Here is a 27604-nt window from a genome sequence, read left to right as displayed (position 1 = left end):
TAAATGCCAAACGTCTCCACAGTGTCTGATGAAGTGAGGCATCTGGCACTATGGGTGGTGATCTGCCCATCAGATGGGGACGGTAGGTCAGTGGATTCCTCGGTGCTGTTCGAGATGCTGGCACTGGGCTTCAACCTCTCCCTCCCTCTCACTCATAACAACACAAACCCTGTACTACACCCTCTGAGTACCCGTCACAGTCGTCCACATCACACAGATACACACCTGTCACTTCTTAGCAGATCTGAGAAAGGCGACGGCAGACCAGCTCCACTGACAAGGGGAAGGCCTCAGACACGGCCAACCGATTCGGCTCAAATTTGGCAGGTCGCTTGGGTACAACCTAAAACAAAGGACTCCAAGATATTTTGGGCCAACACTCCCGAAATTGTGAGAAAATCACCCCTAAAAGTTATGACGAGCAATCGACTCAAAATTGGAGAGATCCATAGATAATTGCAAATAGAGCATTTTTCATCATCAGGTATGGGGTCCGCAAATGCAAACTTTTCCAGAAATCGAGGAAACTTTTACAACTGCCACTTCTGTACCCACATGGAAATGCTTTTTGGCGACAGCGCCGATAGCGCAGCGGCTAAGGTAACTCGCTGGCAATCGGTAAACCTGGGTTCGAATTTCCTAGAAACCTTCATGGTGTAGTACTTCAGTATCAACAAAAGTCATTTCGTTCGTCAGCTCCAAAAATCGCTCGACGATAACCGCTCATATCAATCTGGAACGCCGAGAAACAGAACTGCCTGCTTCCAGTAGTGCATTGATAACGCATCTGTCTTGAAACACTTTTACAAACGAAAACACAGCGTCGGTAATACTGTGATAGGCTCCCAAATATATATTACAGCGCTAGTCGAAGGGTGTACATTCTGCATTATTCACATTATGCACCTGAAAGATATGACACAACAAACAATAACTAGTTAATACGGCATAAACAGACGAGCTAATTACTACAAACTACATACACTACTCGTCATTTGTTAGTTCGGCGCATTAACGAAGAAAAAATCACTATTTTCATCCGCGAGGTTCGCGGCAGCCTAATGACGGAAAACAACTCTTTCCGGTTGACTTCTATGAGGCTCGTGCTGGTCACTTTCACTCTTCCAGGTTCACAACTATGACATGACGAAGTGGCAACGGGGACAACATAACTCTCCCCGCGTGCATTCTGTCCCGTGCCTCGCTGTAAACAAGCGTCGCGCTGTTGGCTATCTGTGATCCCTCGTGAGGAATTCGCAGCACTCTTACTCGGAGTTGTTTTCATGTGACAAGGATTAAGAGTTTAATACTTTACTAACTCACGGCGTTTGGGAAATTAGATCGCCTACCTTATTATTACTATTCCTTATTGATTTACTTACCTTATTAACCCTCCTATCCCTATCAATTGGGATATGGAAAACTACAAACGAAAAGAAGAATATCCGCAAGTTCCTTCGAGATTCGGACCCGGGATCTCCGATTCCCAGCCAGTTACCTTGGCCGTTGCGCTATCGGTACTGTCGGCGAAAAGCGTTTACCATGTGGGTACAGAAGCGGCAGTTGTAAAAGTTTCTTTTATCGATTTCTGGAAAAGTATGCATTTTCAGACCCCATACCTGATGATGAGAAATGCTCTGTTTACAATTATCTATCGATCTCGCCAATTTTGAGTCGATTGATCAACATAACTTTTAGGGGTGATTTTCTCAAAATTGCGGGGGTTTTGACCCAAAATAACTTAGATTCCTTCGTTTTAGGTTGTACCCAAGCGACCTGCGAAATTTGAGCCGAATCGGTTGGCCGTGTCTGAGGCCTTCCCCTTGTGAAACCTCGCCACGAGCGGCGGTACGGGTCTCCTGCGTCTGCTGCCCCCACTCTGACTCTGACTCTGCAGGTGAGTGAGCCGGTGTGACGCGTGTTGCAGGTGCTGCTGTGCGAGGCGGACGGAGCGCCGGAGCTCAACGGGCTGACCAGCTCCCACAAGAAGAGGCTGGTGCTCGTTAAGTCGCTGTGGAGGGGCTGCAGCCAGCAGACCAGGTCAGTCTACATCTGCATCCACATGTACGTAGATTCTACGCACAGGGTCTCCTGTACTACTGTAACCTCCCCCTCACTTATCGACCTTAATGACTGTCAAAAATTAAACCACGTGTACCTAATGGAAATTTGGCAAAAGCAATCGTCATCGAGGTTAATTTGTCGGTAAAGAGGGAGGAAAGGGTTACATCTAAATGAAAGGAAAAATGCTAATGAAACTGGTGGAAATTAATTTTGAAAAAAGGGGTAAAGTTAGTAAAGAAAGCAAATGTGCGGCCGTTACGTTAAGAATCAACTAGCGGCAATTATATATTTGAGATTTGGGGGAAATTACGGTCGCCAGTCCTAAGGACAATTACTATAGTAACTGAAAAAGAAAGGTTATTACACATATAATTAGCACAAGAAGCGTGGCAACTGAAGGTTGACAAGTGTAGGGTGAAAACTGAAAGTTTGTCAGAAGTAATAAACTTCTCTACACTCTGACTTAATTTAGCAAAAAAATTAATAAAACTGGAAAATCGGAAGTTAATTTAGTGACTGAAGTTAATAGTGAGCTTTCTTTCTGAAGCACATCGAAATTCAGTAAAATACAGTTAGTCTTGGACTACCTCAACAATCATTTCAAAAGCTACTTGAATCTACGCTATTTAGAAATAAGAGATTTAACTTTGAACTTGAATTAAATGATTCTGAACAATTAACAATAGTAAAATTTAGTACGTACCAAGCTGAGCTGCAGTCACAGGTAAGCTAAAATACGGTAACAAAACTCGCACTCTTAATTTGTGCTTGTGTAATCTAAATATTGTAGCCAGCTATGAATACTTTAACTGAACTTTGAAATTAAAGTAGTGAAGTGGAATGATGCTGGCGTTTGAATTTCAACGACACTCGGGTTCATTCCGGAAAAGGAAGGGACCCTGCTTAGTAATGCAATTGGGACAATGAGCAACAAACGTTCATGCTAAGTTGCTGTAATTTTGTGATGCAACAATTTTAAAAGTTTGAAAGCTGAGGTGTGCCATACAGTTCTAAAACTTTACGTGCTTCCAGTCTTCCTTGTTGGTTGATTGAAGGTTTGAAGCCGTCGATCGAGGAGGTGGCGACAGTCACTCATTGTCGGCCGTCGCTGTTGCAGCAGCTGGATGTTGGCGCGCCTTCTTCTCGACACGGTCACCAGACGCAACGGGCTCTTGATGTGCGGCAGCTAATGCTTCCCATCCGCGACACCATGTCAGAAACTATCATCGCAAGTCGAGCGCAATTACATGCCGCCAAACCCCGAAAGCGCGGCAACTCGCGGGAGCGTCACACAACACACCTGCTCCACTCGCTACTCCCGCCAGCCTCTCTCTGCCCGCGCTCCACGCGGCACAGTTAACACTACCAAAGATCCTACACACTTTGATTCTTCACACGACCTATCGATGTAATCGTTCGATAGCAGTTTTCCCTAGGCAAGACCCAGCGTAAAAATACAAATAATATTTACGAAACAAACCAATTATACATCGAAATAAATGCATATATATATATATACTAAAACAATTACAATATGTAAAGACACAGAAATGTCATATATTCAAGTAACAAAAATAAGGAAAACAAATTTATAGTACAATAGATGGAAGTAGGAGGATATGCATTTCCGGCGTTACACCACTACTAGTTATTTCCTTTCCTGTTCCACTCGCAAATAGAGAGAAAGGATAAGTATGTCTGTACGCCTCTGTACGAGCCCTAATTTCTCATATCTTATCGTCATGATCATTACGCGCAATATATGGGGCGGAAGTGGAATCGTTTGGCAGTCAGCTTCAAGTGCCCGTTCTTTAATGGTTATCAGTAGTGTTTCTCCAAAAGAAAGTGGTCTGTCCTCCTGCGATTCTCATTTGAGTTCCCAAGGCATCACTGTAACACTTACGTGTTGTTCGAACTTACCAGTAACAAATCTAGCAGCCTGCCTCTTAATTGCTTCGATGCCTCCGACCTGGTACGGATTCCAAACACTCTAGCAGTATTCGAGAATAGGTCGTACTAGCATCCTGTATTCTAGACGAACCACACTTCCCAAAAATACTTTCAATAAACCAGAGTCGATCATTCCCTATCATAGTTCTCCTATGCTCGTTCCACTTCATATCACTTTGCTACGTTATGCCCAGATAATTAAACAGTGTCGCCACTACTAATGCTGTATCCGAACATCACATATTTGTTTTTCGTACTCATCTGCATTAACTTACATTTTTCCACATTTAGTACTTGATGCCATTCATCACACCAACTGAAAATTTTGTCTAAGCCATCTTGTATCTTTCTACACTCAATCAACTTCGACACTTCACCGTACTCCACAGCATCCACCCTGTCCGCCAAATCGTCTGTGTGTTCAGAAGAAAACAGCGGACTTTGCTCCTAATTCCTCTACGTCCATCTTAAGGGAACTAAGTGATGTCAATCCACTGTCTAAGTGAGATGCTAACAACTGTTTATCTGCTCTATCTAGCTGAAACTCTCACCTAACCTTCTTCACTGATTTATCAACTTTCGTAATTGTGGTTGCTGTAATGACATCATCATCGCTAGTCCTCATTTCTATACTGACATTGTCGATACGTTCCGACCTATTTGTAGCTACAAGATGTAAAATATTTCCGTTGCGTGTCAACTACCGAGCTGGCCGCTCAAGATGGTTTTGAGAAAACCTGTTCAAAAGTATTTCTCGATTGTCTGTCTATACTCCCCACAGTCAATCCAGAGACATCCCAGTCTATACCCGGTAGGATGAAGTCATCTCTAGCTAGTATTGCATGATCTGGCTATTTACGCGCTGTTGACAGTAGACTTAATTTGAATGACTCTAGAATTGTCCTCAGAATCGGTTGGCCGGAAAAAACAATTAACTTGGTTTCACCGACACCTGCTACACGTGGCCAGATAACTTCACTGCCACAGTCAACTTTGACCTCAATAGAGACAATGTTTCTTCAATTGCAGTTAACACTACCCCTCCTATAGCCTCTAATCTGTCTTTCCGATGTCCGTTCCACGACTTGCTTAATATTTCAGACCTTTCCACTTGGGTTTCATCCGGCTCTCGGCACAAAGAATAATGTGAGCGCGAGAACTTAACTGAAGGGCAGTAAATTCGAGAACTTTATTACGAATACTTCGACAGTTTACTGATAAAATTATGGCAGTCGAAGTGTCTTTACTCTGAACGCTATTTAACTTCCGTTGCTGCATATCGACTGGCGAGTGTTCATCGCAGCACACCCGTTAAGAACGCTGTGACCCCACAAGCTGCTTCCATTGCGTAGCACACCCCTGACCTATCAGGTGGAGTTTACAAATCCCCATACGACAACGGACGGCCGCGGTGGTCTAGCGGTTCTGGCGCTGCAGTCCGGAACCGCGGGACTGCTACGGTCGCAGGTTCTAATCCTGCCTCGGGCATGGGTGTGTGTGATGTCCTTAGGTTAGTTAGGTTTAAGTAGTTCTAAGTTCTAGGGGATTTATGACCTAAGATGTTGAGTCCCATAGTGCTCAGAGCCATTTGAACCATTTTTGAACCATACGACAACGCAGGTCTTTCTCTGCAGCCCAGACCGTCACAGAGTCGACGAAGCATTTCGTTGAGACCCTCCAATCTGTTCCAAACCAAAGGACCCCGATCAGCTCTGAGAACGATGCTGCAAATTGCGAGCTCTGCTTGCACCCCACACACGAGGCCAGCAGTCTTCATCACCTCCGGCAGCCGCCTGTTCAAACTGAGGAGGGCCTCAAAACCAATGTGACTGGCGTCATTGGTGCGGAAGCGAGCCACAACTTGGAGATGACTGCACTCTGCTCGATAGTTAAACAACGTTTGACATTTTTTTGGTATTTGCCCTTCGCAGAAATGAATATTCATGTCATTCTTGATAAATGACATTTCATTCCTGATAAATGAGCTGCATCCTCCCACCACATTTTGCATAGCAGGAAGGAGAAAGCGTAGGCTAAAATTGAAAAGACGAATCATGTAGCTGAGACATAGCTTTCATTTATTGTATGGCATTTTGTTCTGTTCCTTCTGTGCTGAGTATCCCCTTGAGACATAATTATCATTAGTTCTTTTACAAGTGTTTGTATCATAGATAATTGTAGCTGTCGCCTAATCAAACGTCAGTTCAGTGTATTTTGATAATGATTTTACTGAGCAGGGGAAATGCAATGATCTGTAAGTCACAAAAAAGACAGTACTACTTGTTCCTTTAGTTGACGGATACTAAAAATTTATACTTTCATCTCGTATTGTTGTCTATTTTTAACTGTACCTCTATTATTTAATATACCCACAAATTATTATTCCAGTCTATTTGCTCATTCTTTCTTATGTTCTCCTTCTCGAGAAACGAAATAACAATTTATCTACGAACACTTACTTCGACAACTTTACGTCATTTCATAACCTTAAATCCTATTATATCAAATTACACTCGTCAGTACCATTCGGAAGATATTGTTAAATGGTCTTCTTATCAGTCTTGAGTCCTGGACAACACGCTGCAACGACGTTGAAGACATGCACGTTGTTATATGTAAATTTTATGCATAGATCGGCGAATATAACTTGCGACATACAAACACTACACTTGCAGTGCACCCATCTGCACCTTCCACATTGCGACTTAAACGCCTCTTTTAGTCGTCAATGGTCTCGGCACCTTGGATCGTTAGAAAAGAGGCAGTTTGCGAGCCGTTAGACCACAGGACACAGCTCTAAGCAGTCACTTCCAAAATCTGCGTTTTTTTACTTCCAGAAGGAGTAAAGCACCGTGTGTCAGTGTAGGCACTGGTGTGTTGCAAGGTACCCAACTCCAAATGGGCACTACGTGCGTTTTACTCCCAGTTTCGCATTTATTTACCGCAGCTATTCCCGATTTTCACCCGACGGTCATTACACTAGCAGCTGGGATCTACCGGGTGATCAAAAAGTCAGTATAAATTTGAAAACTTAATAAACCACGGAATAATGTAGACAGAGAGGTAAAAATTTACACACATGCTTGGAATGACATGGGATTTTATTAGAACCACCCCATATTGCTAGACGCGTGAAAGATCTCTCTTGCTCGCGTCGTTTGGTGATGTCCGTGTGCTCAGCCGCCACTTTCGTCATGCTCGGCCTCCCAGGTCCCCAGACCACAGTCCGTGCGATTATTGGCTTTGGGGTTACCTGAAGTCGCAAGTGGATCGTGATCGACCGACATCTCTAGGCATGCTGAAAGACAACATCCGACATTAATGCCTCACCATAACTCCGTACATGCTTTACAGTGCCGATCACAACATTATTCCTCGACGTCAGCTATTGTTGAGGAATGATGGTGAACATATTGAGCATTTCCTGTAAAGAACATCATCTTTGCTTTGTCTTACTTTGTTATGCTAATTATTGCTATTCTGATCAGATGAAGAGCCATCTGTCGGACATTTTGTGAACTTTTTTATTTTTTTGGTTGTAATAAAACCCCGTGTCATTCCAAGCATGTGTGTCAATTTGTACCTCTCTATCTACATTATTCCGTGATTTATTCAGTTTTCAAATTTATACTGACTTTTTGATCACCCTGTATTTACGACCACAGGTTTCTCATTGCAGCGAGTGGTACAGCAATCCCCGTACACACACTGGACAGTCGGCACTGATAATCAAGAAATCGTGCAGCTTCGTTCTCGCTGTAGTCACTGGTACGCCCAAACACAGTTGCTACTTTGTCTCGGTGAGTGCGTTGACCCGTGTTGCCGACTAACACGAGCGCACAATTGACAAAGTGGTGTATGATCACGTGACCAGATGGGACCACCTGCAAGGCACCAGGTCGGCCAGGGTGCTCTTTTGCAGAGGAGAGGAGACTAATATTTCTTATAGTGAGTACATGTTTGTTTCCTCGCTCTGTTTACAAAGTGGTACAGTACAAACTAGATGTGAGTGACGTCTTGTTACGCAGTTCCCTTCGACTCTTGTACTTTCAGTGTAGCAGCTGGTTGCTGTGTTCCAGGGAGGAGTTCCTGCGCGAGTGCGGCTGGCTGTCGAGCCTGCAGGACGGCAACGTGTGCCGCACGCTGGCCGTCTGCTCGGCCGAGGAGCCGCTGTGCGCGCTGCAGGAGCACGGGGACCTGGGGGCGCTGCCGTCCGTGCTGCGCGAGCACACGCCGGACTCCATCAGGTGCGGTGGCTGCCTAGCTCTCCCGTCTCTCTGTGGTTGTCAGCTCAGCTTGTAACCTCCCCCTCACTTATCGACCTTAATGACAGTGAAAAATTAGACCGCGTGTACCTAATGGAAATTTGGGAAAAGCAATCGTCACCGAGGTAATTTGTCGGTAAAGAGGGAGGAAAGGGTTACATCTAAATGAAAGGAAAAATGCAAATGAAACTGGTGGAAATTAATTTTGAAAAAGGGGTAAAGTTACTAAAGAAAGTAAATGTGCGGCTGTTACGTTAACAATTAACTAGCGGTAATTAGATATTTGAGATTTGGGGGAAATTACGTTCGCCAGTCCTAATGACAATTACTATATTAACTGAAAAAGAAAGGTTATTACACATATAATTAGCAGTAGAAGCGTGGCAACTGAAGGTTGACACGTGTAGGGTGAAAACTGAAAGTTTGTCAGAAGTAATAAATTTCGCTACACTCTGACTTAATTTAGCAAAAGAATTAATAAAACCGGAAAATCGAAAGTTAATTTAGTGACTGAAATTAATAGTGAGCTTTCTTTCTGAAGCACATCGAAATTCAGTAAAATACGGTTAGTTTTGGACTACCTCAACAATCATTTCAAAAGCTACTTGAATCTATGCAATTTAGAAGGAAGAGATTTAACTTTGAACTTGAATTAAATTATTCTGAACAATTAACAATAGTAAAATTTAGTACGTAGCAAGCTGAGCTGCAGTCACAGGTAAGCTAAAATATGGTAACAAAACTCGCACTCTTAATTTGTGCTTGTGTATCAGAATATTGTAGCCAGCTATGAATACTTTAACTGAACTTTGAAATTAAAGCAGTGAAATAGAATTAGCTATATTACTTTAATGCTGGCGTTTGAATTTCAACGACACTCGGGTTCATTTCGGAAAAGGAAGGCACTCTGCTTGGTAATGCAATTGGGACAATGAGCAACAAACGTTCATGCTAAGTTGCTGTAATTTTGTGATTTGAACAGTTTTAAAAGCTGAGGTCTGCCATACAGTTGTAAAACTTTACGTGCTTCCAGTCTTCCTTGTTGGTTGACTGAAGGTTTGAAGCCGTCGATCTGGGAGGTGGCGACAGTCACTCATTGTCGGCCGTCGCGGTTGCAGAAGCTGGATGTTGGCGCGCCTTGTTCTCGACACGGTCACCAGACGAAACGGGCTCTTGATGTGCGCCAGCTAATGCTTCCCGTCCGCGATACCATGTCAGAAACTATCATCGCAAGTCGAGCGCAATTACACGCTGCCAAACCCCGAAAGCGCGGCAACTCGCGGGAGCTTTACACAACACACCTGCTCCACTCGCTACTCCAGCCAGACTCTCTCTGCTCTGCCTGCGCTCCACGCGGCAGAGTTAACACTACCAAAGATCGTACACACTTTCATTCTTCACACGACCTATCGATGTAATCGTTCGATAGCAGTTTTCCCTAGGCAAGACCCAGCGTAAAAATACAAATAATATTTACGAAACAAACCACTTATACATCGACATAAATGCATATATATATATATATATATATATATATATATATATATATATATATATATATATATATATATATATATATATATACAAATAGTAAAACAATTACAATATGTAAAGACACAGAAATGTCATATATTCAGGTAACAAAAATAAGGAAAACAAATTTATAGTACAATAGATGGAAATAGGAGGATATGCGTTTCCGGCGTTACAAGCTGAGGTCACTCTGAGAGCCGCAGCAGCGTGCTGACGTGGGAGCCCCCAGTACATCCCAGACTACAGCACGTTGTTTAGCCGCCGGGCGGGCCAGCAACCACAGTCTCACCACACAGCCCCCTCACATCTCCTCTCTCTCTCCTATCTGTTTCTGGCTCTTTGTGCTTCCATTCCTGAGGACACTTACACATCTGCAAGTTGCTCTCAGTCTGCACTTATCTGCTTGGGATCCATCTTCTTTTACTTTTCGTATTATTTATTGTTCCGTGGGACCAAATTAAGGAGAAGTCTCCATGGTCATGGAACGAGTCAATACATGAAATTATAACACGATAGAAGAAACAGATAAAATGAAATGTAAGAAACATATTCAGGCGAAAATTCGTAAGTTTAAATAAAGAAAATCGACAATGTAACACTGGAATTTGCTTAATTTCTTAGCTCTTCCAGGAGCTCCTCGACAGAATAGAAGGAGTGAGGCATGAGGACACTCTTCAGTTTAGACTTAAAAGTGGGGTACTGCTAAGATTTTTGAGTTCTTATGGTAGCTTATTGAAAATGGATGCAGCAGAATACTGCACTCTTTTCTGCGCAAGAGTCAAGGAAGTGCATTACACATGCAGATTTGATTTCTGCCTAGTATTAACTGAATGAAACCTGCTAACTCTTGGGAATAAGCTAATATTCCTAACAACAAACGACATTAAAGAAAATATATACTGTGAGGGCAATGTCAGAATTCCCAGACTATTGAATAGCGGTCGACAAGAGGTTCTCGAACTTACACCACACACAGCTCGAACAGCCCGTTTTTGAGCCAAAAATACCCTTTTTGAATCAGAAGAATTACCCCAAAATATAATAGCATATGACACAAGTCTATGAAAATATGCGAAGTAGACTAATTTCGTGTTGAACTGTCACTTATTTCAGATACTGTTCTAATGGTAAATAAAGCAGCATTTAGTTTCTGAACAAGATCCTGAGCATGGGCTTTCCACAACAGCTTACTGCCGAGCGGGATTAGCCGAGCGGTCTGGGACGCTGCAGTCATGGACTGTGCGGCTGGTCCCGGCGGAGATTCGAGTCCTCCCTCGGGTATACGTGTGTGTGTTTGTCCTTAGGATAATTTAGGTTACGTAGTGTGTAAGCTTAGGGACTGATGACCTTAGCAGTTAAGTCCTATAAGATTTCACACACACACACACACACACACACATACACACACACACACACACACACACACACACACACACACAAAACACCTTACTATCTATCCGGACGCCTAGCAACTTGAACTGTTCCGTCTCACTTATAATACGCCCATTCTGTTTGATCAAAATATCGGTTCTTGTTGAATTATGAGTTAGAAACTGTAAAAACTTAGTCTTACTGTGATTTAGCATCAAATTACTTTCCACAAGCCACGAACTTATTTCATGAACTACATTATTTGATACTGTTTCAATATTACACACAAGATCCTTCACTACCAAGCTGGTAGTGTACATTATCAGCAAGAAAAGTACTGCTGATGAAGTCTAGACTGTTCAGGCTCAACTTCCAAATTTCCGAGGTGCCTGAAACGACGCAGGTGGTCGTGATTTCACCATAGGTTAGAAACATTAACAGCTCCGTTGCTGGAACAATCCAGCAGACTGGGTAGCGGCTTCATGGAACTCTTTGTCATTGGCAACACAGATGCAGAAAGACGCTCTTCATCATCTCATCGTAGTCCATCCTTTCAGTCGCCAACTTTTCCCCTTCCCTGAGGCCAACAGCTATCAAAGAAATATATTAATACATTAATACGGAATATAGCTTAAAAACACCTACCATGTTTTTAATTTATAATAAGTATATTTCTCGTCAGCTACGTTTGCTCGACGTGTTCCTTTTCGATAAATTAGCTGAAAAGTACCCTAGTGAGGCAACCTTGTGTTGCTGCGATCCTGATTTAACGACTATGAAATACAGTACACATACCTTCGCACAGTTTGGTAAAGTAAATGGAATTTTTCGGCGAGAAAACGTCTCATATCAGCTTGTTTCCAGGAGATAAAGATGTCCTTCCATACAAAAATGACTGGTTCATGAAGTATCAACATACAGGAATCTGTGTAATACATTAATGGCCATTAAAATTGCTACAACAAGAACAAATGCAGAGGATAAACGGGTATTCATTGGACAAATATATTATACTAGAACTGACATGTGATTACATTTTCACGCAATTTGGCTGCATAGATCCTGAGAAATCAATACCCAGAACAACCACCTGTGGCCTTGATACGCCTGGGTATTGAGTCAAACAGAGCTTGGATAGCGTGTACAGGTACAGCTGCCCATGCAGCTTCAACACGATACCACAGTTCATCAAGAGTAGTGACTGGCGTATTGTGACGAGCCAGTTACTCGGCCACCATTGATCAGACGTTTTCAATTCGTGAGAGATCTGGAGAATGTGCTGGCCAGGGCAGCAGTCGAACATTTTCTGAATCCAGAAAGGCCCGTACAGGACGTGCAACATGCGGTCGTGCGTTATCCTGCTGAAATGTAGGGTTTCGCAGGGATCGAATGAAGCGTAGAGGCACGGTCGTAACACATCTTAAACGTAACGTCCACTGTTCAAAGTGCCGTCAATGGGAACAAGAAGTGACCGAGACGTGTAACGAATGGCACCCCATACCATCACTCCGGGTGATACGCCAGTATGGCGACGACGAATACACCCTTCCAATGAGCGTTCACTGGGATGTCGCCAAACACGGATGCGACCATCAGGATGCTGAAAACAGAACCGGGATTCATCCGACAAAATGATGTTTTGCTGTTCGTGCACCCGGGTTCGTCGTTGAGTACACCATCGCAGGCGCTCCCGTCTGTGATCCAGCGTCAAGGGTAACCGCAGCCATGGTCTTGGAGCTGATAGTCCATGCTGCTGCAAACGTCGTCGAACTGTTCGTGCAGATGGTTGTTGTCTTGCAAACGTCCCCATCTGTTGACTCGGGGATCTAGACGTCGCTGCGCCATACGTTACAGCCATGCGGATAAGATGCCTGTCATCTCGACTGCTAGTGATACGAGGCCGTTGGGATCCAGCACGGCGTTCCGTATTACCCTCCTGAACCCACCGATTCCATATTCTGCTAACAGTCATTGGATCTCGACCAATGCGAGCAGCAATGTCGCAGTACGATAAACCGCAATCACGATAGGCTACAATCGGACCTTTATCAAATTCGGAAGCGTGATGGTACGCATTTCTCCTCCTTACGCGAGGCATCACAACAACGTTTCACCAGCCAACGCCGGTCAACTGCTGTTTGTGTATGAGAAATCGGTTGAGACGTTCCTCATTTCAGCACGTTGTAGGTGTCGCCACCGGCGCCAACCTTGTCTGAATGCTCTGAAAAGCTAATCATTTGCATATCACAGAATCTTCTTCTTGTCGTTTAAATTTGGCACGTCATCTTTGTGGTGTAGCAATTTTAATGACCAGTAGTGTAACATTGTAACTGCGAATAAAAGATTATGTCAACTTTTTGGAAAATGTGCTGAAGTGTAAAGGCAAGACAGTGGGAATGGGCTGCAGTAGACACCGCAGGTGGGAGTCCCATGTCAGAAGCGTCGTTGTCCATTATTCAAACGATTCTCTCACACCACTGTCATCTCCCTAAACCAAACAATTATCGCGCTGAATGCTTTATTCATTACTTCATTGTTGTCTCCCTGTCTCGATTCCTATCTTCTCTCTTCACTGCGTGCTTTTGACGGTCTGTGGAAATCGCAAACTTTTTAGCATCCATTAAAAGCCTTTGTCGTACAAGGCGACCTTTCATCTCGTGCTGCCGGATTCTTTTGTATCTCCTCCCTAGTGCTGTATACAGTCTCCCTTACTGGTCTTCGTATTTCAGTAGTCCATTTTATGTGCAGTGGAAGACATATGTTCAGCACTGAGACTTGGGCGTAAATCGTGTTTAGAGAGCTGGGGGTTGCTCTCGCAAGGATAGGGGAGGCGCCAGTTAAGGGGGGGGGGGAGGGGGGAGTCATCTGACAGCCCGTAGATCTGCGGCCCCTGCGAGCAGAGGTGGCGGCAGGCCGCCGCCGTGTGTTCACGCGCGCAGCTCACCCCTCCCAGACGCCCCTGCTCTGAGTCCTGAGACGCACGGAGACGTCTTACAGCTGTAGCAGACGGGCCCGCGGCGGAGCACAGACCGCCTAATGGAAACAAAGTGTCTGCAGCGGTAATTGTTAGCAGCGGCCGGGGCGCCTAAAGGAAGACTAATGGCACGAGCTGCGAGCCGGGGGTGGCGCCCCGGAATAAAATTACCCCCGGCGGGGCGGCCCATAACGCCACTGGGTCACCGCCACCCTCCACCCTCGCGCAGTTTTTTCTTTCCGCCCCGGAAGGAGATGTATGGGGGGTTTAAATGAAATGCTATCGGAACGGAATAAGGCGCTTAAAAGCTGTTTAATACTGCCGCGTTTTATCACTCTCCGCGGGATTCTCATTTGGAGGTTCGCAAGTCGTCTTCCGGGAGATCGGAGACTTGTTACGGGTCCGCAATTGCCCCGTCACGTCGTAGAACGTCGCACTGGCTTGTGGCTAGGGTTGATCAAAGAATGTGGAGGCGGCTCATCCGACTTACTGTAGCACACGATACGCGGGAACTCGCGCTGTCGCGGGCACTACATTGCACCGCACTACCATTTGAGTGCGTCTTTTCTATTTGGGGATGGTGGGCGGGGAATTAGGCACTGGTAGTTTTGACCTGACGGTAGTAATAGTGTTGAGGATTACATAATACGGATGATTGGACACCATGTGTAAAGCAGTGGAAGTAATGGATCGTTGTTTCAAACATGTGAAGAATACGTTCCACATAGTCCATTTTGTTTAGGCACATTTTACGTATTACAAAGTGTCACAAGTAATTCAATCAGATGCTGTGCCCCATTGCGATCTCCTGTGAACTGTTGCACATTTGCGCTACGATATTGTTGACAGAGATTGGTTGCTTCGCAGACTTAACAAATCTCGCGGAGAAATCGTTTGTAGTTAGGTTAGAAATCGTTTGTTGATATACCCCGTAATTACGCTACCAAAGTTGCTTAGGGAGACTGTGACACAACAAGATTGCTCCTAAAATGAGATAAGTATTCTCATACAGGTATGATATTTCTCCTTTTGCCTCGCAGAATTAGCCGAGCGGTCTTAGTCGCTGCAGTCATGGACTGTGCGACTGGTCCCGGCGGAGGTTCGAGTCCTTTCTCGGGCATGGGTGTGTGTGTTTGTCCTTAGGATAATGTAGGTTAAGTAGTGTGTAAGCTTAGGGACTGATGACCTTAGCAGTTAAGTCCCATAAGATATCACACATATTTGAACATTTGTCCTTTTGCAGATGCACGTCCGAAAGAACAGACACCTTTGTACAGTGTGTGTATATATTAACTTTAATTCTGCGTTAAGGAGAGCGCTAAAGCACAATCAGTTTTCATGGCATTTTTTATGTCTCTTTCTTTCTTCTTCCTGCCTTTGCCGACTTCTTTCCTGTTTTCTTCGCTTTGGCAGTTTGCTGAAATTTCGGTTTTCTGATTTTTTTTCTCTGTATTTTTCCATGTCTGACATGTCTTCTTTGGAGATGTTCAGTTTCTTGAGGTCTTCCATGCTTTCCTTTACCCACTTGGTTTTCACTGTATTAATATATTCTTGGACAATCTATTTCCGTTCATTCTTTGTATGTTTCCATAGAACTTTGCACTTCTTTACCTGATGTTGTTTGTAATCGTCTGTATATGTTGAAATAGTTCTTTTGTGGGTCTCTTTGTTCAGACCCTCTCTCTCTAAACTGACCCATAGGTCTTCCTCAGTATTTTCATCACTTTATTTTCCATCTCTTTGATTTTCGTTCTTGCCTTAATTGCTGTTGTTTCTGAGGCATACAAGGCCTGTCGTAAGACTACTGTACTGTACTGTCCTAATTTGGCATTAATGGATATACTTCTTTTGTTGTGACGGTTCCATGTGAGTTTGCATTCTTTGTGACCCTTTCTACATTAGATGTCGCGTTCAGACCTGTTTTCTGTATAGCCTCTCCAGGTATTTCAAACCTTCTACTTGTGTTATCTTTCCACACTTTGTTACCAATGAGTGCCTGTCTGTGGATTTCGTGTCCATGCATTGCGTTTTTTCATATGGCATTTGTACTCCTTTTTTGGCTGAGGTTTCGTGTAGTGGCTCGCGAGATTCGTTGGCTTCTTTCCTGTTATTTGTTATGATGGCTATATCATCGGTAAAAGCCAGACATTTTATGTTGGCAGTTCTGTCGTTTGTGTCCCCATCTTTATTTCATTGACCCCTTAGTCGCATGTCCTGATTATTTTCTCCGTAACCCAGTTAAATAGCATACGTGACAGTCCATCTTTCTGCCTCACCCCTGATTTCGAATGGTTCCGAGATCTCTCTTATAAACTTCACTCTGAATGTTGTCTTTGTTAATGTATCTTGGATTATCATTCTAATTTTGTTGTCCATCTTCAGTTCTTCCAGTATGCTGAAGAGTGTTTCTCTATCTACGAGTCATGGGCCTTCTTAAAGTCGACAAATGTTGTTGTGGCATTCCTGGACTTTCTTGTTGTTAGTCATGTTCTCAGGCACCAGATCCGTTCACTACATGGTCTTCCCTTTCTGAACCCTCCTTGGTATTCTCCTATCTGTGGATCTGTTTGAGGCTCTAGCCGTTGCCAACCTTTCTCAGGCCGTTACCCCTGAGTGCAGCCAGATATTGGCTTGTACTCACCCCCCCCCCCCCCCTCCATCTTTCTCCTGCCGTAACTATGGAATGAACAAGAATTTTCTTTGAACGCTTATTTTTTAAATGATGGAAGGTAAATGGTATTTAGTTTTCGTGGGTGTCGTATTAATGAGTCAATGTGACAATTGCTATCGCTTAATTCTAACATTTTACTTATATTTGTAGAAAGATGTAATAATTATCAGCGCATCGCGAGTGTTACCTACAACTCCTCCGCAGAAAAGAAAGCTAATTATCCACACTGTTGGTAGACACTTGTTACAAAACGTGCCTCCTCTGTACCGTACCTCTCCCTAGTGCCACTTGCTTCACTCATCCTGCAACCCCATTTAAAATCAACCATGTCAAACGGTGTACCACTTGGTTCCTGGACTCCTTACCCCTGAAATCGTAGAAACTGGAAGACTTTAGACTGCCAATGCTTTGCGTCTGACTATTGTCAGCGAAGTGAATAACGAAACCGTTTCTAGTCCATTATGGGAACTACATACCACTCGGAGAAGCCGTTTTCGTGAGATATTTAAGCACATACACGCATCAAAAAAGTTTTGCATCACCCCAGTTCCCAGAACTCCTAAAGATAGACGTTGACTGTGGATACTGTATAACAGACACAGTCCCTTTGACTGTTCAGAGACGTCACTAAACCCGCCCAAAGACGTAAACAACCGTGCATAAGCAGCACCTATTAGACGGAGGCAGTCCGACAGCCGATCAGTTCCAGTCACTCAACCAGGAAGGAGGTACACGGCTCGTGTTGTCTGCAGTTCAACCATGCCTAGGCGGTCAATGCCGCGGTTCAATCGCGTCCGCATCGTTACTTTGTGCCAGGAAGGGCTCTCAACAAGGCAAGTGTCCAGGCGTCTCGGAGTGAACCAAAGCGATGTTGTTCGGACATGGAGGAGATACAAACAGACAGGAACTGTCGATGACGTGCCTCGCTCAGGCCACCCAACGGCTACTGCTTCAGTGGTGACCGCTACCTACGGATTATGGCTCGGAGGAAACCTGACAGCAACGCCACCATGTTAAATATTGCTTATCGCGCAGAAACAGGACGTCGTGTTACGACTCAAACTGTGCGCAGTAGGTAGCATGATACGCAACTTCACCCCCGACGTCCATGGCGAGGTCCATCTTTGCAACCATGACACCATGGAGCGCGGTACTGATGGGTCCTCCGCGCGGGATTAGCCGAGTGGTCTGAGGCACTGCAGTCATAAAGTACGATATATGTAATCTCGTTGCCGGCCGCGGTGGTCTAGCGGTTCTAGGGGCTCAGTCCGGAACCGCGCGACTGCTACGGTCGCAGGTTCGAATCCTGCCTCGGGCATGGATGTGTGTGATGTCCTTAGGTTAGTTAGGTTTAAGTAGTTCTAAGTTCTATGGGACTGATGACCACAGATGTTAAGTCCCATAGTGCTCAGAGCCATTTTTTTGTAATCTCGTTGCTGTCTAAAGCCATGGCTTGGGATAATTATTGTTTTGTCAATTTTATGTATGACAAGAGCTATTCGGCTTCCTCTGATCTTACGTGCCACCATGTGATGTAACAAGGCCCACTCCTGAAGAAGATATTTTTACAGATATCGAAACCTAGGTCAAGGGCTAACAAACCTTCGCTTTGCAACTGGTTGGCTGATTTTTCAACCTCTTCAGATTTACTCTGTTGCTGTTTCGGAGCCATGTTTAAGATTCTGAACTCCATTTATGTTAAACATTTTCCATTTGCTGATAACTTATATATACAGGGTGGTCCATTGACAGTGACTGGGCCAAATATCTCACCAAATAAGCATCAAACGAAAAAACTACAAAGAACGAAACTCTTCTAGCTTGAAGGGGGAACCAGATGGCGCTATGGTTGGCCCGCTAGATGGCGCTGCCATAGGTCAAACGGATATCAACTGCGTTTTTTAGAAATATGAATCTTTTAGTTGGACCACTTTTTTCGCTTTGTGATAAATGGCGCATTAATAGTCACAAACGTATAAAGCACGTGGTATCACGTAACATTCCGCCAGTGCGGACGGTATTTGCTTCGTGATACATTAATCGTGTTAAAATGGACCGTTTACCAATTGCGGAAAAGGTCGATATCGTGTTGATGTATGGCTATTGTGATCAAAATGCCCAACGGGCGTGTGCTATGTATGCTGCTCGGTATCCTGGACGACATCATCCAAGGGTCCGGACCGTTCGCCGGATAGTTACGTTATTTAAGGAAACAGTCACATGTGAAACATCAACCACGACCTGCAACAAATGATGATGCCCAAGTAGTTGTTTTAGCTGCTGTCGCGGCTAATCCGCTAATCAGTAGCAGACAAATTGCGCGAGATTCGGGAATCTCGAAAAACGTCGGTGTTGAGAACGCTACATCAACATCGATTGCACCCGTACCATATTTCTGTGCACCAGGAATTGCATGACGACGACTTTGAACGTCGTGTACAGTTCTGCCACTGGGCACAAGAGAAATTACGGGACAACGACAGACTTTTTGCACGCGTTCTATTTAGCGACGAAGCGTCATTCACCAACAGCGGTAACGTAAACCGGCATAATATGCACTATTGGGCAACGGAAAATCCACGATGGCTGCGACAAGTGTAACATCAGCGACCTTGACGGATTAATGTATGATGCAGCATTATGGAAGGAAGGATAACTGGCCCCCATTTTATCGATGGCAGTCTAAATGGTGCAATGTATCCTGATTTCCTACGTAATGTTCTATCGATGCTACTACAAGATGTTCCACTGCATGAGACAATGGCGATGTACTTCCAACATGATGGATGTCCGGCACATAGTTCGCGTGCGGTGAAGCGGTATTGAATAGCATATTTCATGACAGTTGGATTGGTCGTCGACGCACCATACCATGGCCCGCACGTTCACCAGATCTGACGTCCCCGGATTTCTTTCTGTTGGGAAAGTTGAAGGATATTTGCTATCGTGACCCACCGACAACGCCTGACAACATGCGTCAGCGCGCTGTTAATGAATGTGCGAAAATTACGGAAGCTAAACTACTCGCTGTTGAGAGGAATGTCGTTACACGTATTGCCAAATATTTTTAGGTTGACGGACATCATTTTGAGCATTTATTGCATTAATGTGATATTAACAGGTAATCACGCTGTAACAGCATGCGTTCTCAGAAATGATAAGTTCACAAAGGTACATGTATCACATTGGAACAACCGAAATAAAATGTTCAAACGTACCTACGTTCTGTATTTTAATTTAAAAAACCTACCTGTTACCAACTGTTCGTCTAAAATTCTGAGCCATATGTTTCTGACTATTACAGCGCCATCTACCACAAAGCGAAAAAAGTGGTCCAACTAAAAGATTCATATTTCTTTACGTACTACATGAATATGTAATAAAAATGGGTGTTCCTGTTTTAAAAAAACGCAGTTGATATCCGTTTGACCTATGGCAGCGCCATCTAGCGGGCCAACCATAGCGCCATCTGGTTTCCTCCTGCAAGCTAGACAAGTTTCGTTCTTCGTAGTTTTTTCGTTTGACGCTTATTTCTTGAGATATTTGGCCCGGTCACGATCAGTGGACCACCCTGTATATTGATTAAGGTTCTTTTCTAAAACCTGATTGTTCTTCAGATATTAGTTTTTCCGTGATATTTGTAAGTCTTGCATTCAGTATTTTGGCATATAAATTATTGATTCAATCCAGGAGACTTATTCCTCGATAACTGATACACTTATTTTTATCGCCCTTTATAAAGATAGACATTACTTTGACTCTCAGGCAGTCTTTTGGTACCTTCTTATTTCTCCAACATTGATTAAATATTTAAAGAAGTCTTAGGTGTAGGAATAACCCTCCATATTTCCACTCTCCCATGTTAAGAGTGTCACACTAGTGGCTTTCCTATTTTTTTGGTAGCTTTTAGAGCTCCATCAGCTCTCTCATATCAGTATTGTCCAGGCCAGTGTCATTCAGTTCAGGCAACGACTGAATTAAAACGACTGAATTAACCTATCATCGTACCACATTTTTTTTTATAATTAACATGTGTCCGATAATTTTCTTCTCTGTTAAGTGATTTCGTCACATTATAGGCGACAGTTTGTCTGCCATGTAAATCATTCTCTATGTTTCTAATTAAACGTACCTATGATTCTGTGCGTTCTTTCCAAGTTAGGAATTTATCATTGTTTCTGTTCTCTTTATATTCATTATCATTTTCACTAATGGGATTATGTATATAGGTCCTGAAAGCTTCTTGTTTTTTATGTAATTGGTGTTTGCATCTCTGGTGTCCAAGTCCTTACTCCTCTACGTTTCCTATATTTCCTTTTCTTACCCAGAACCTCATTAGAATAGAAGCTTTCCAGATGTGGTGCTACTGAACAATGCTGAAGATTGGATGGGTAGATCACGTAACTAATGAGGAGGTATTGAATAGAATTGGGGAGAAGAGGAATTTGTGGCACAACTTCGCGAGAAGAAGGGACCGGTTGATAGGACATGTTTTGAGGCATCAGGGAATCACAAATGTAGCATTGGAGGGCAGCGTGGAGGGTATAAATCGTAGAGGGAGATCAAGAGATGAATACACTAAGCAGATTCAGAAGGATGTAGGTTGCAGTAAATACTGGGAGATGAAGAAGCTTCCACAGGATAGAGTAGCATGGAGAGCTGCATCAAACCAGTCTCAGGACTGAAGACCACAAGAACAACAACCTCATTAGGTATGATCAAGACGGTTGTTTTTAAGTTTTTCAATTCTTCGTACAAGTCTTCTAGCGTTTCCAAATATGCTAATGATTTTGCCATCCACTTCTGCTAGAGATCTCTTACGCTGCTGTCTTCTAAAAGATAAACTTCAGGAATATGTTCTTCCTTTTTATCCTTAAGTGGTTTCTCGGGCTTTCTCCATTTTGTGTAGATGTCAATTATTGACACCAGTAGGAAGTGATCTGATCCAATATCCAGTCCTCGACAAACTGGTATCTCGAGTCTGTCCAGTAAAATGCTTATTTATTATTGTATAATCTATGGTGGGTTAATATCCGCTTGCTGACCAGTTATATTAGTGTATATCTTTCTTCCTAACGAAACGATTGGCAACTTTTAAATTATTAAACGTAGCAACATCTCTGAGTATTTTTACATACATTTTCTCCAAACGTGCCTCCTATTTTTGGAATTGGTATATTTCCAATTCTGGTACTGAGATCTCCCATAAGTAAAGTATGACTATTATTGTATCTATTTAAGATCACTATTAACTGTTGGTAAATGGCTTGGACGCGTCAATTTTTCCTTATTTTGGGGCATAGGTTGCTATTATTCTTATACTCCGGCTGGATCTTTAGTTCCTAATAGTATAGTGCGTTCATTTACATATTCACAGTCCAACATTTTAACTTCCCATTTTCTATGAATTTATGTGGCAATGCCTTTACTTGATCTTTCTTCCTGCTTTACTCTACTTTATATCATAATATAGTCATCTACATATTTAGTTCCAGATGTTTTCTTCTCTGCTTTTGCAGTGGCTGCAAAATCTATTTCCTTTTCTTTCAAATTTTTAACTAATTAGAGTTCGTTAAGAGCAATTCCCCTAATGTTCCAGGTAGCACCATTTCAAGCTCCAAAAAATTAAACCATTTCCTCTTGTTATTAGTTCTCGCCTATGTCGTATCCCGGTAATCCGTCCTGTTTCCAAGGCTGGGACTGAGTACTGCAAGTGTGCTGCTGCGTTCGTGAGTGAGGTACTGGTGGTCCATTGTAGCTGAGGCTGGTGACGGGACTGCCACCTCTGAACTTTATACCAGCCACAGCTGGTAACTCGCATAAGTGAGTGTGGTGCAGCACCTCCCCCATTGCTTCCTCACCTCGCTATTCTCTTCCGCGTGTCTCTATCTGTTATTTATCTTTGTTAGTACTGGACTTACTCATGCGGTGGCCACGGGGTAACTTCAAGTCCGTGATATTCCGCTACAATGGAATGTACACAGTGTCACCTCACTAACATGCCAGTGCATACGCAATTGCGACAGAATACTGATGCAGTCATTTGTTAAGTTAGGTACTGAGGACAAATCAAGTCAATAGCTTATGAAAAAGCACGCCCCCGGTATACAAATAAATGTGTAATTCCTTCGCTTACCCTCGTAGCAAAACCCACAGAAATTCTCATTCGACCAGCTATCAATGGCCCTTAAAAATTACATTTTTTCATTGAAAATATCTATATTTGCTTGAATAACATTGTAGATAATAAAGTTTCATATACAGGGTGTTTCAAAAATGACCGGTATATTTGAAACGGCAATAAAAACTAAACGAGCAGCAATAGTAATACACCGTTTGTTGCAATATGCTTGGGATAACAGTACATTTTCAGGCGGACAAACTTTCGAAATTACAGTAGTTACAATTTTCAACAACAGATGGCGCTGCAAGTGATGTGAAAGATATAGAAGACAACGCAGTCTGTGGGTGGGCCATTCTGTACGTCGTCTTTCTGCTGTAAGCGTGTGCTGTTCACAACGTGCAAGTGTGCTGTGGACAACATGGTTTATTCCTTAGAACAGAGGATTTTTCTGGTGTTGGAATTCCACCGCCTAGAACACAGTGTTGTTGCAACAAGACGAAGTTTTCAACGGAGGTTTAATGTAACCAAAGGACCGAAAAGCGATACAATAAAGGATCTGTTTGAAAAATTTCAACGGACTGGGAACGTGACGGATGAACGTGCTGGAAAGGTAGGGCGACCGCGTACGGCAACCACAGAGGGCAATGCGCAGCTAGTTTTGCAGGTGATCCGACAGCGGCCTCGGGTTTCCGTTCGCCGTGTTGCAGCTGCGGTCCAAATTACGCCAACGTCCACGTATCGTCTCATGCGCCAGAGTTTACACCTCTATCCGTACAAAATTCAAATGCGGCAACCCCTCAGCGCTGCTACCATTGCTGCACAAGAGACATTCGCTAACGATATAGTGCACAGGATTGATGACGGCGATATGCATGTGGGCAGCATTTGGTTTACTGGCGAAGCTTATTTTTACCTGGACGACTTCGTCAATAAACAGAACTGGCGCATATGGGGAACCGAAAAGCCCCATGTTGCAGTCCCATCGTCCCTGCATCCTCAAAAAGTACTGGTCTGGGTCGCCATTTCTTCCAAAGGAATCATTGGACCATTTTTCAGATCCGAAACGATTACTGCATCACGCTATCTGGACATTCTTCGTGAATTTGTGGCGGTACAAACTGCCTTAGACGACACTGCGAACACCTCGTGGTTTATGCAAGATGGAGCCCGGCCACATCGCACGGCCGACGTCTTTAATTTCCTGAATGAATATTTCGATGATCGTGTGATTGCTTTGGGCTAACCGAAACATACAGGAGGCGGCGTGGATTGGCCTCCCTATTCGCCAGACATGAACCCCTGTGACTTCTTTGTGTGGGGACACTTGAAAGACCAGGTGTACCGCCAGAATCCAGAAACAATTGAACAGCTGAAGCAGTACATCTCATCTGCATGTGAAGCCATTCCGCCAGACACGTTGTCAAAGGTTTCGGGTAATTTCATTCAGAGACTACGCCATATTATTGCTACGCATGGTGGATATGTGGAAAATATCGTACTATAGAGTTTCCCAGACCGCAGCGCCATCTGTTGTTGAAAATTGTAACTACTGTAATTTCGAAAGTTTGTCTGCCTGAAAATGTACTGTTCTCCCAACATATTGCAACAAACGGTGTATTTCTATCGCTGCTCGTTTAGTTTTTATTGCCGTTTCAAATATACCAGTCATTTTTGAAACACCCTGTATTAACCGTGTGGAAAAATACTCCCCTTTCAGCGTGCTATCATGTGCCAAAATCTCAAACCATGTATAAGATATCAGGGATGTTTGAATATTTCATCCTTGAGCGTCATGCACTCCGCCTCGCCTTTCGTATCCGCCTCCCGTCCCCCACGCGGATCCTCTATGATCTCATTCCTTTCCCCCATCTGCTCCTCTTCCTCGAACATATCCGCATCCTCTACACCTCCCGCCGTCTTGAACCCCCTCACCCCCTGGTTGCTCCTCTCCTCTCCCATCCTCGCCCCCTGCCCCGTCTTCACCGTTGTGTCCCCCCTACCCTCCATCTCGACACCCTCCATCTCCTTTCCCAAGGTGGCTTCCGTCAACTCCCCCTCCCGGATGATGCCCTCTCTCCCTCCATTTATCCTTCCTATCAACTCTGATCCTCCCTCCCCCTCCTTTCCTCTGTCCTTTCCCTGGGCTCCCTCTTCCCCCCCCCCTTCCGTCCTGTTTCCTCCCCACTACACCTCTCCCTACCTCCCTTCTCCCCCCCCCAGTCCTTTTGTATTCCCCTCCTCTGCCTACCTCGCTCCCTGTCGCGTCTGCCCCCCACCCCTCTTATGGGTCCTCATCCTCCATCAGCTCCTTTCCCGGTTCCCCCCCCCCCTTCGCTTTTACTCTCCTTTCCCCCCCTTTTTGTTTTCCCATCTCCTGTCCAGTTTCCCCCCACCTGCTCTCGACTGTGGTGTCACCTTTGCCGACTTTTTTGTGCTGTGTTCTAGTGACTATTCAGTGTTGTGTTGCGAACAGAAACCACGCTGTCGCTGGGTGTGCATTTTATATACTTTGCGAACAGAATCCAGACTGTCGCCGTGTTTTTTTTTTAATTGTCTATTGTTTCCCCTGTCTGCTCCGTATGTATTTTTATTCGCTTCATCATCCCTCTGTTGTTTGTTTTAATTTCCCCATTTTCTTTTCACCTTGTTACTCACTAAGTCCCCGATTTTATCGCCTGTTTTTTATTATTATTTATTCTCCTGCTCTTTGTCAGAAAATCTGTAGGCTGCAGAGCGGCGTCCTAAGCTGCTGCCAGCCCGCCCCCTTCGGGGGGAATTGAAATTCAATAAAGGAAAAAAAAAAAAAAAAAAGAATATTTCATTCTAGCTTTATCGTTGGCACACATGATCGGAAACAAGTGTACTACACAAAGTTAGTTTTCTCGACGTTGTTGACAGATAGAGAGCTCCTATCAAGGCTAAAGAAATCAGCGCGTTTCATAAATTTCATATGCAACTACGTGCGATGTAACACGCGCTAAACGCAAAACGATAGTGACCTCTATTTTTCATTGCAAACTTTTGAAATTTCTCGCAGCATCCTACATAAATTCGAATATCACAATTAGTATGATCATTAGCTAGTTGGTGGGTGCTTCACGATAAGCTGACATATAAAGCTGTAAGCAACGTAAAAATGAAAATTTTTTGCTGGATAGTTTCTGTAAAACTGTGTGAGGAAAACTGCAGACATAACGGAGCGCACGTGACACTCTAGCCGTAACGTCACTTCCGCGACTGGTCTAACAAGCTGGCGACAGTTGTCTGCGTGCGCCCGTAGGCGCAGGTCAGCACAGGTAACCGGCGTTCTCTGTGTCCGCGCACTTACGCCCTTTGCTTAGCGGCAAACGTGGGCACACGCCAACCGTGACCAATTCCTTTCGTCTTCTGAAACACTTCTGCACTGTTCGATCATTAAGTGCTGGGTCCTTAGAAGTATTTTCAAACAATTTGTGGTACCCTGTACTATTAAAAGATTCATTTTCCTTTACGCCTCCCATGCAAAAATTTAAAAAAAAGATTAGGATTAACCAGATTTTTGAAAACGTGTTCCAGTTGTTGCTGTTGTGATCTTCAGTCCTGAGACTGGTTTGATGCAGCTCTCCATGCTACTCTATCCTGTGCAAGCTTCTTCATCTCCCAGTACCTACTGCAACCCACATCCTTCTGAATCGGCTTAGTGTATTCATCTCTTGGTCTCCCTCTACGATTTTTACCCTCCACGCTGCCCTCCAATGCTACATTTGTGATCCTTTGATGCCTCACAACATGTCCTACTAACCGGTCCCTTCCTCTCGCGAAGTTGTGCCACAAACTTCTCTTCTCCCCAACTCTGTTCAATACTTCATCATTAGTTATGTGGTCTACCCATTTAATCTTCAACATTCTTCTGTAGCACCACATTTCGAAAGCTTCTATTCTATTCTTGTCCAAACTACTTATCGTCCATGTTTCACTTCCATACATGGCTACACTCCATACAAATACTTTCAGAAACAACTTCCTCACACTTAAATCTGTACTCGATGTTAACAAATTTCTCTTCTTCAGAAACGCTTTCCTTGCCATTGCCAGTCTAAATTTTATATCTTCTATACTTCGACCATCATCAGTTATTTTGCTCCCCAAATAGCAAAACTCCTTTACTATTTTAAGTGTCTCATTTCCTAATTAATTCTCTCAGCATCACCCGACTTAATTCGACTACATTCCATTATCGTCGTTTTGCTTTTGTTGATGTTCATCTTATATCCTCCTTTCAAGACACTGTCCATTCCGTTCAACTGCTCTTCCAAGTCCTTTGCTGTCTTTGACAGAATTACAATGTCATCGGCGAACCTCAACGTTTTTATTTCTTCTCCATGGATTTTAATACCTACTCCGAATTTTTCTTTTGTTTCCTTTACTGCTTGCTCAATATACAGAATGAACAACATCGGCGAGAGGCTACAACCCTGTCTCACTCCCTTCCCAACCACTGCTTCCCTTTCATGCCCCTCGACTCTTATAACTGCCATCTGGTTTCTGTACGAATTGTAAATAGCCTTTCGCTCCCTGTATTTTACCCCCGCCACCTTTAGAATTTGAAAGAGAGTATTCCAGTCAACATTGTCAAAAGCTTTCTCTAAGTGTACAAATGCTAAGAACGTAGG

The 27604-nt window shown here is 43.8% G+C and overlaps 1 protein-coding gene across 1 annotated transcript in view; it reads left to right on the top strand.

Moving 5' to 3' along the window:
- Nucleotides 1-27604, top strand: part of LOC126187727 (discoidin domain-containing receptor 2-like) — a 302696-nt gene that overhangs the window by 253773 nt on the left and 21319 nt on the right. Inside the window, exons 13-14 of the mRNA XM_049928973.1 lie at nucleotides 1928-2040; nucleotides 8094-8240. Of these exons, the coding sequence (XP_049784930.1) occupies nucleotides 1928-2040; nucleotides 8094-8240 (260 nt within the window). The remainder of the gene's footprint in view (nucleotides 1-1927; nucleotides 2041-8093; nucleotides 8241-27604) is intronic.

Source organism: Schistocerca cancellata, chromosome 5, assembly GCF_023864275.1.
Source record: "Schistocerca cancellata isolate TAMUIC-IGC-003103 chromosome 5, iqSchCanc2.1, whole genome shotgun sequence".
Lineage (NCBI taxonomy): Eukaryota > Metazoa > Arthropoda > Insecta > Orthoptera > Acrididae > Schistocerca > Schistocerca cancellata.
Note: the sequence above shows the minus strand (reverse complement) of the source record. Positions and strands in the feature narration are given on the sequence as shown.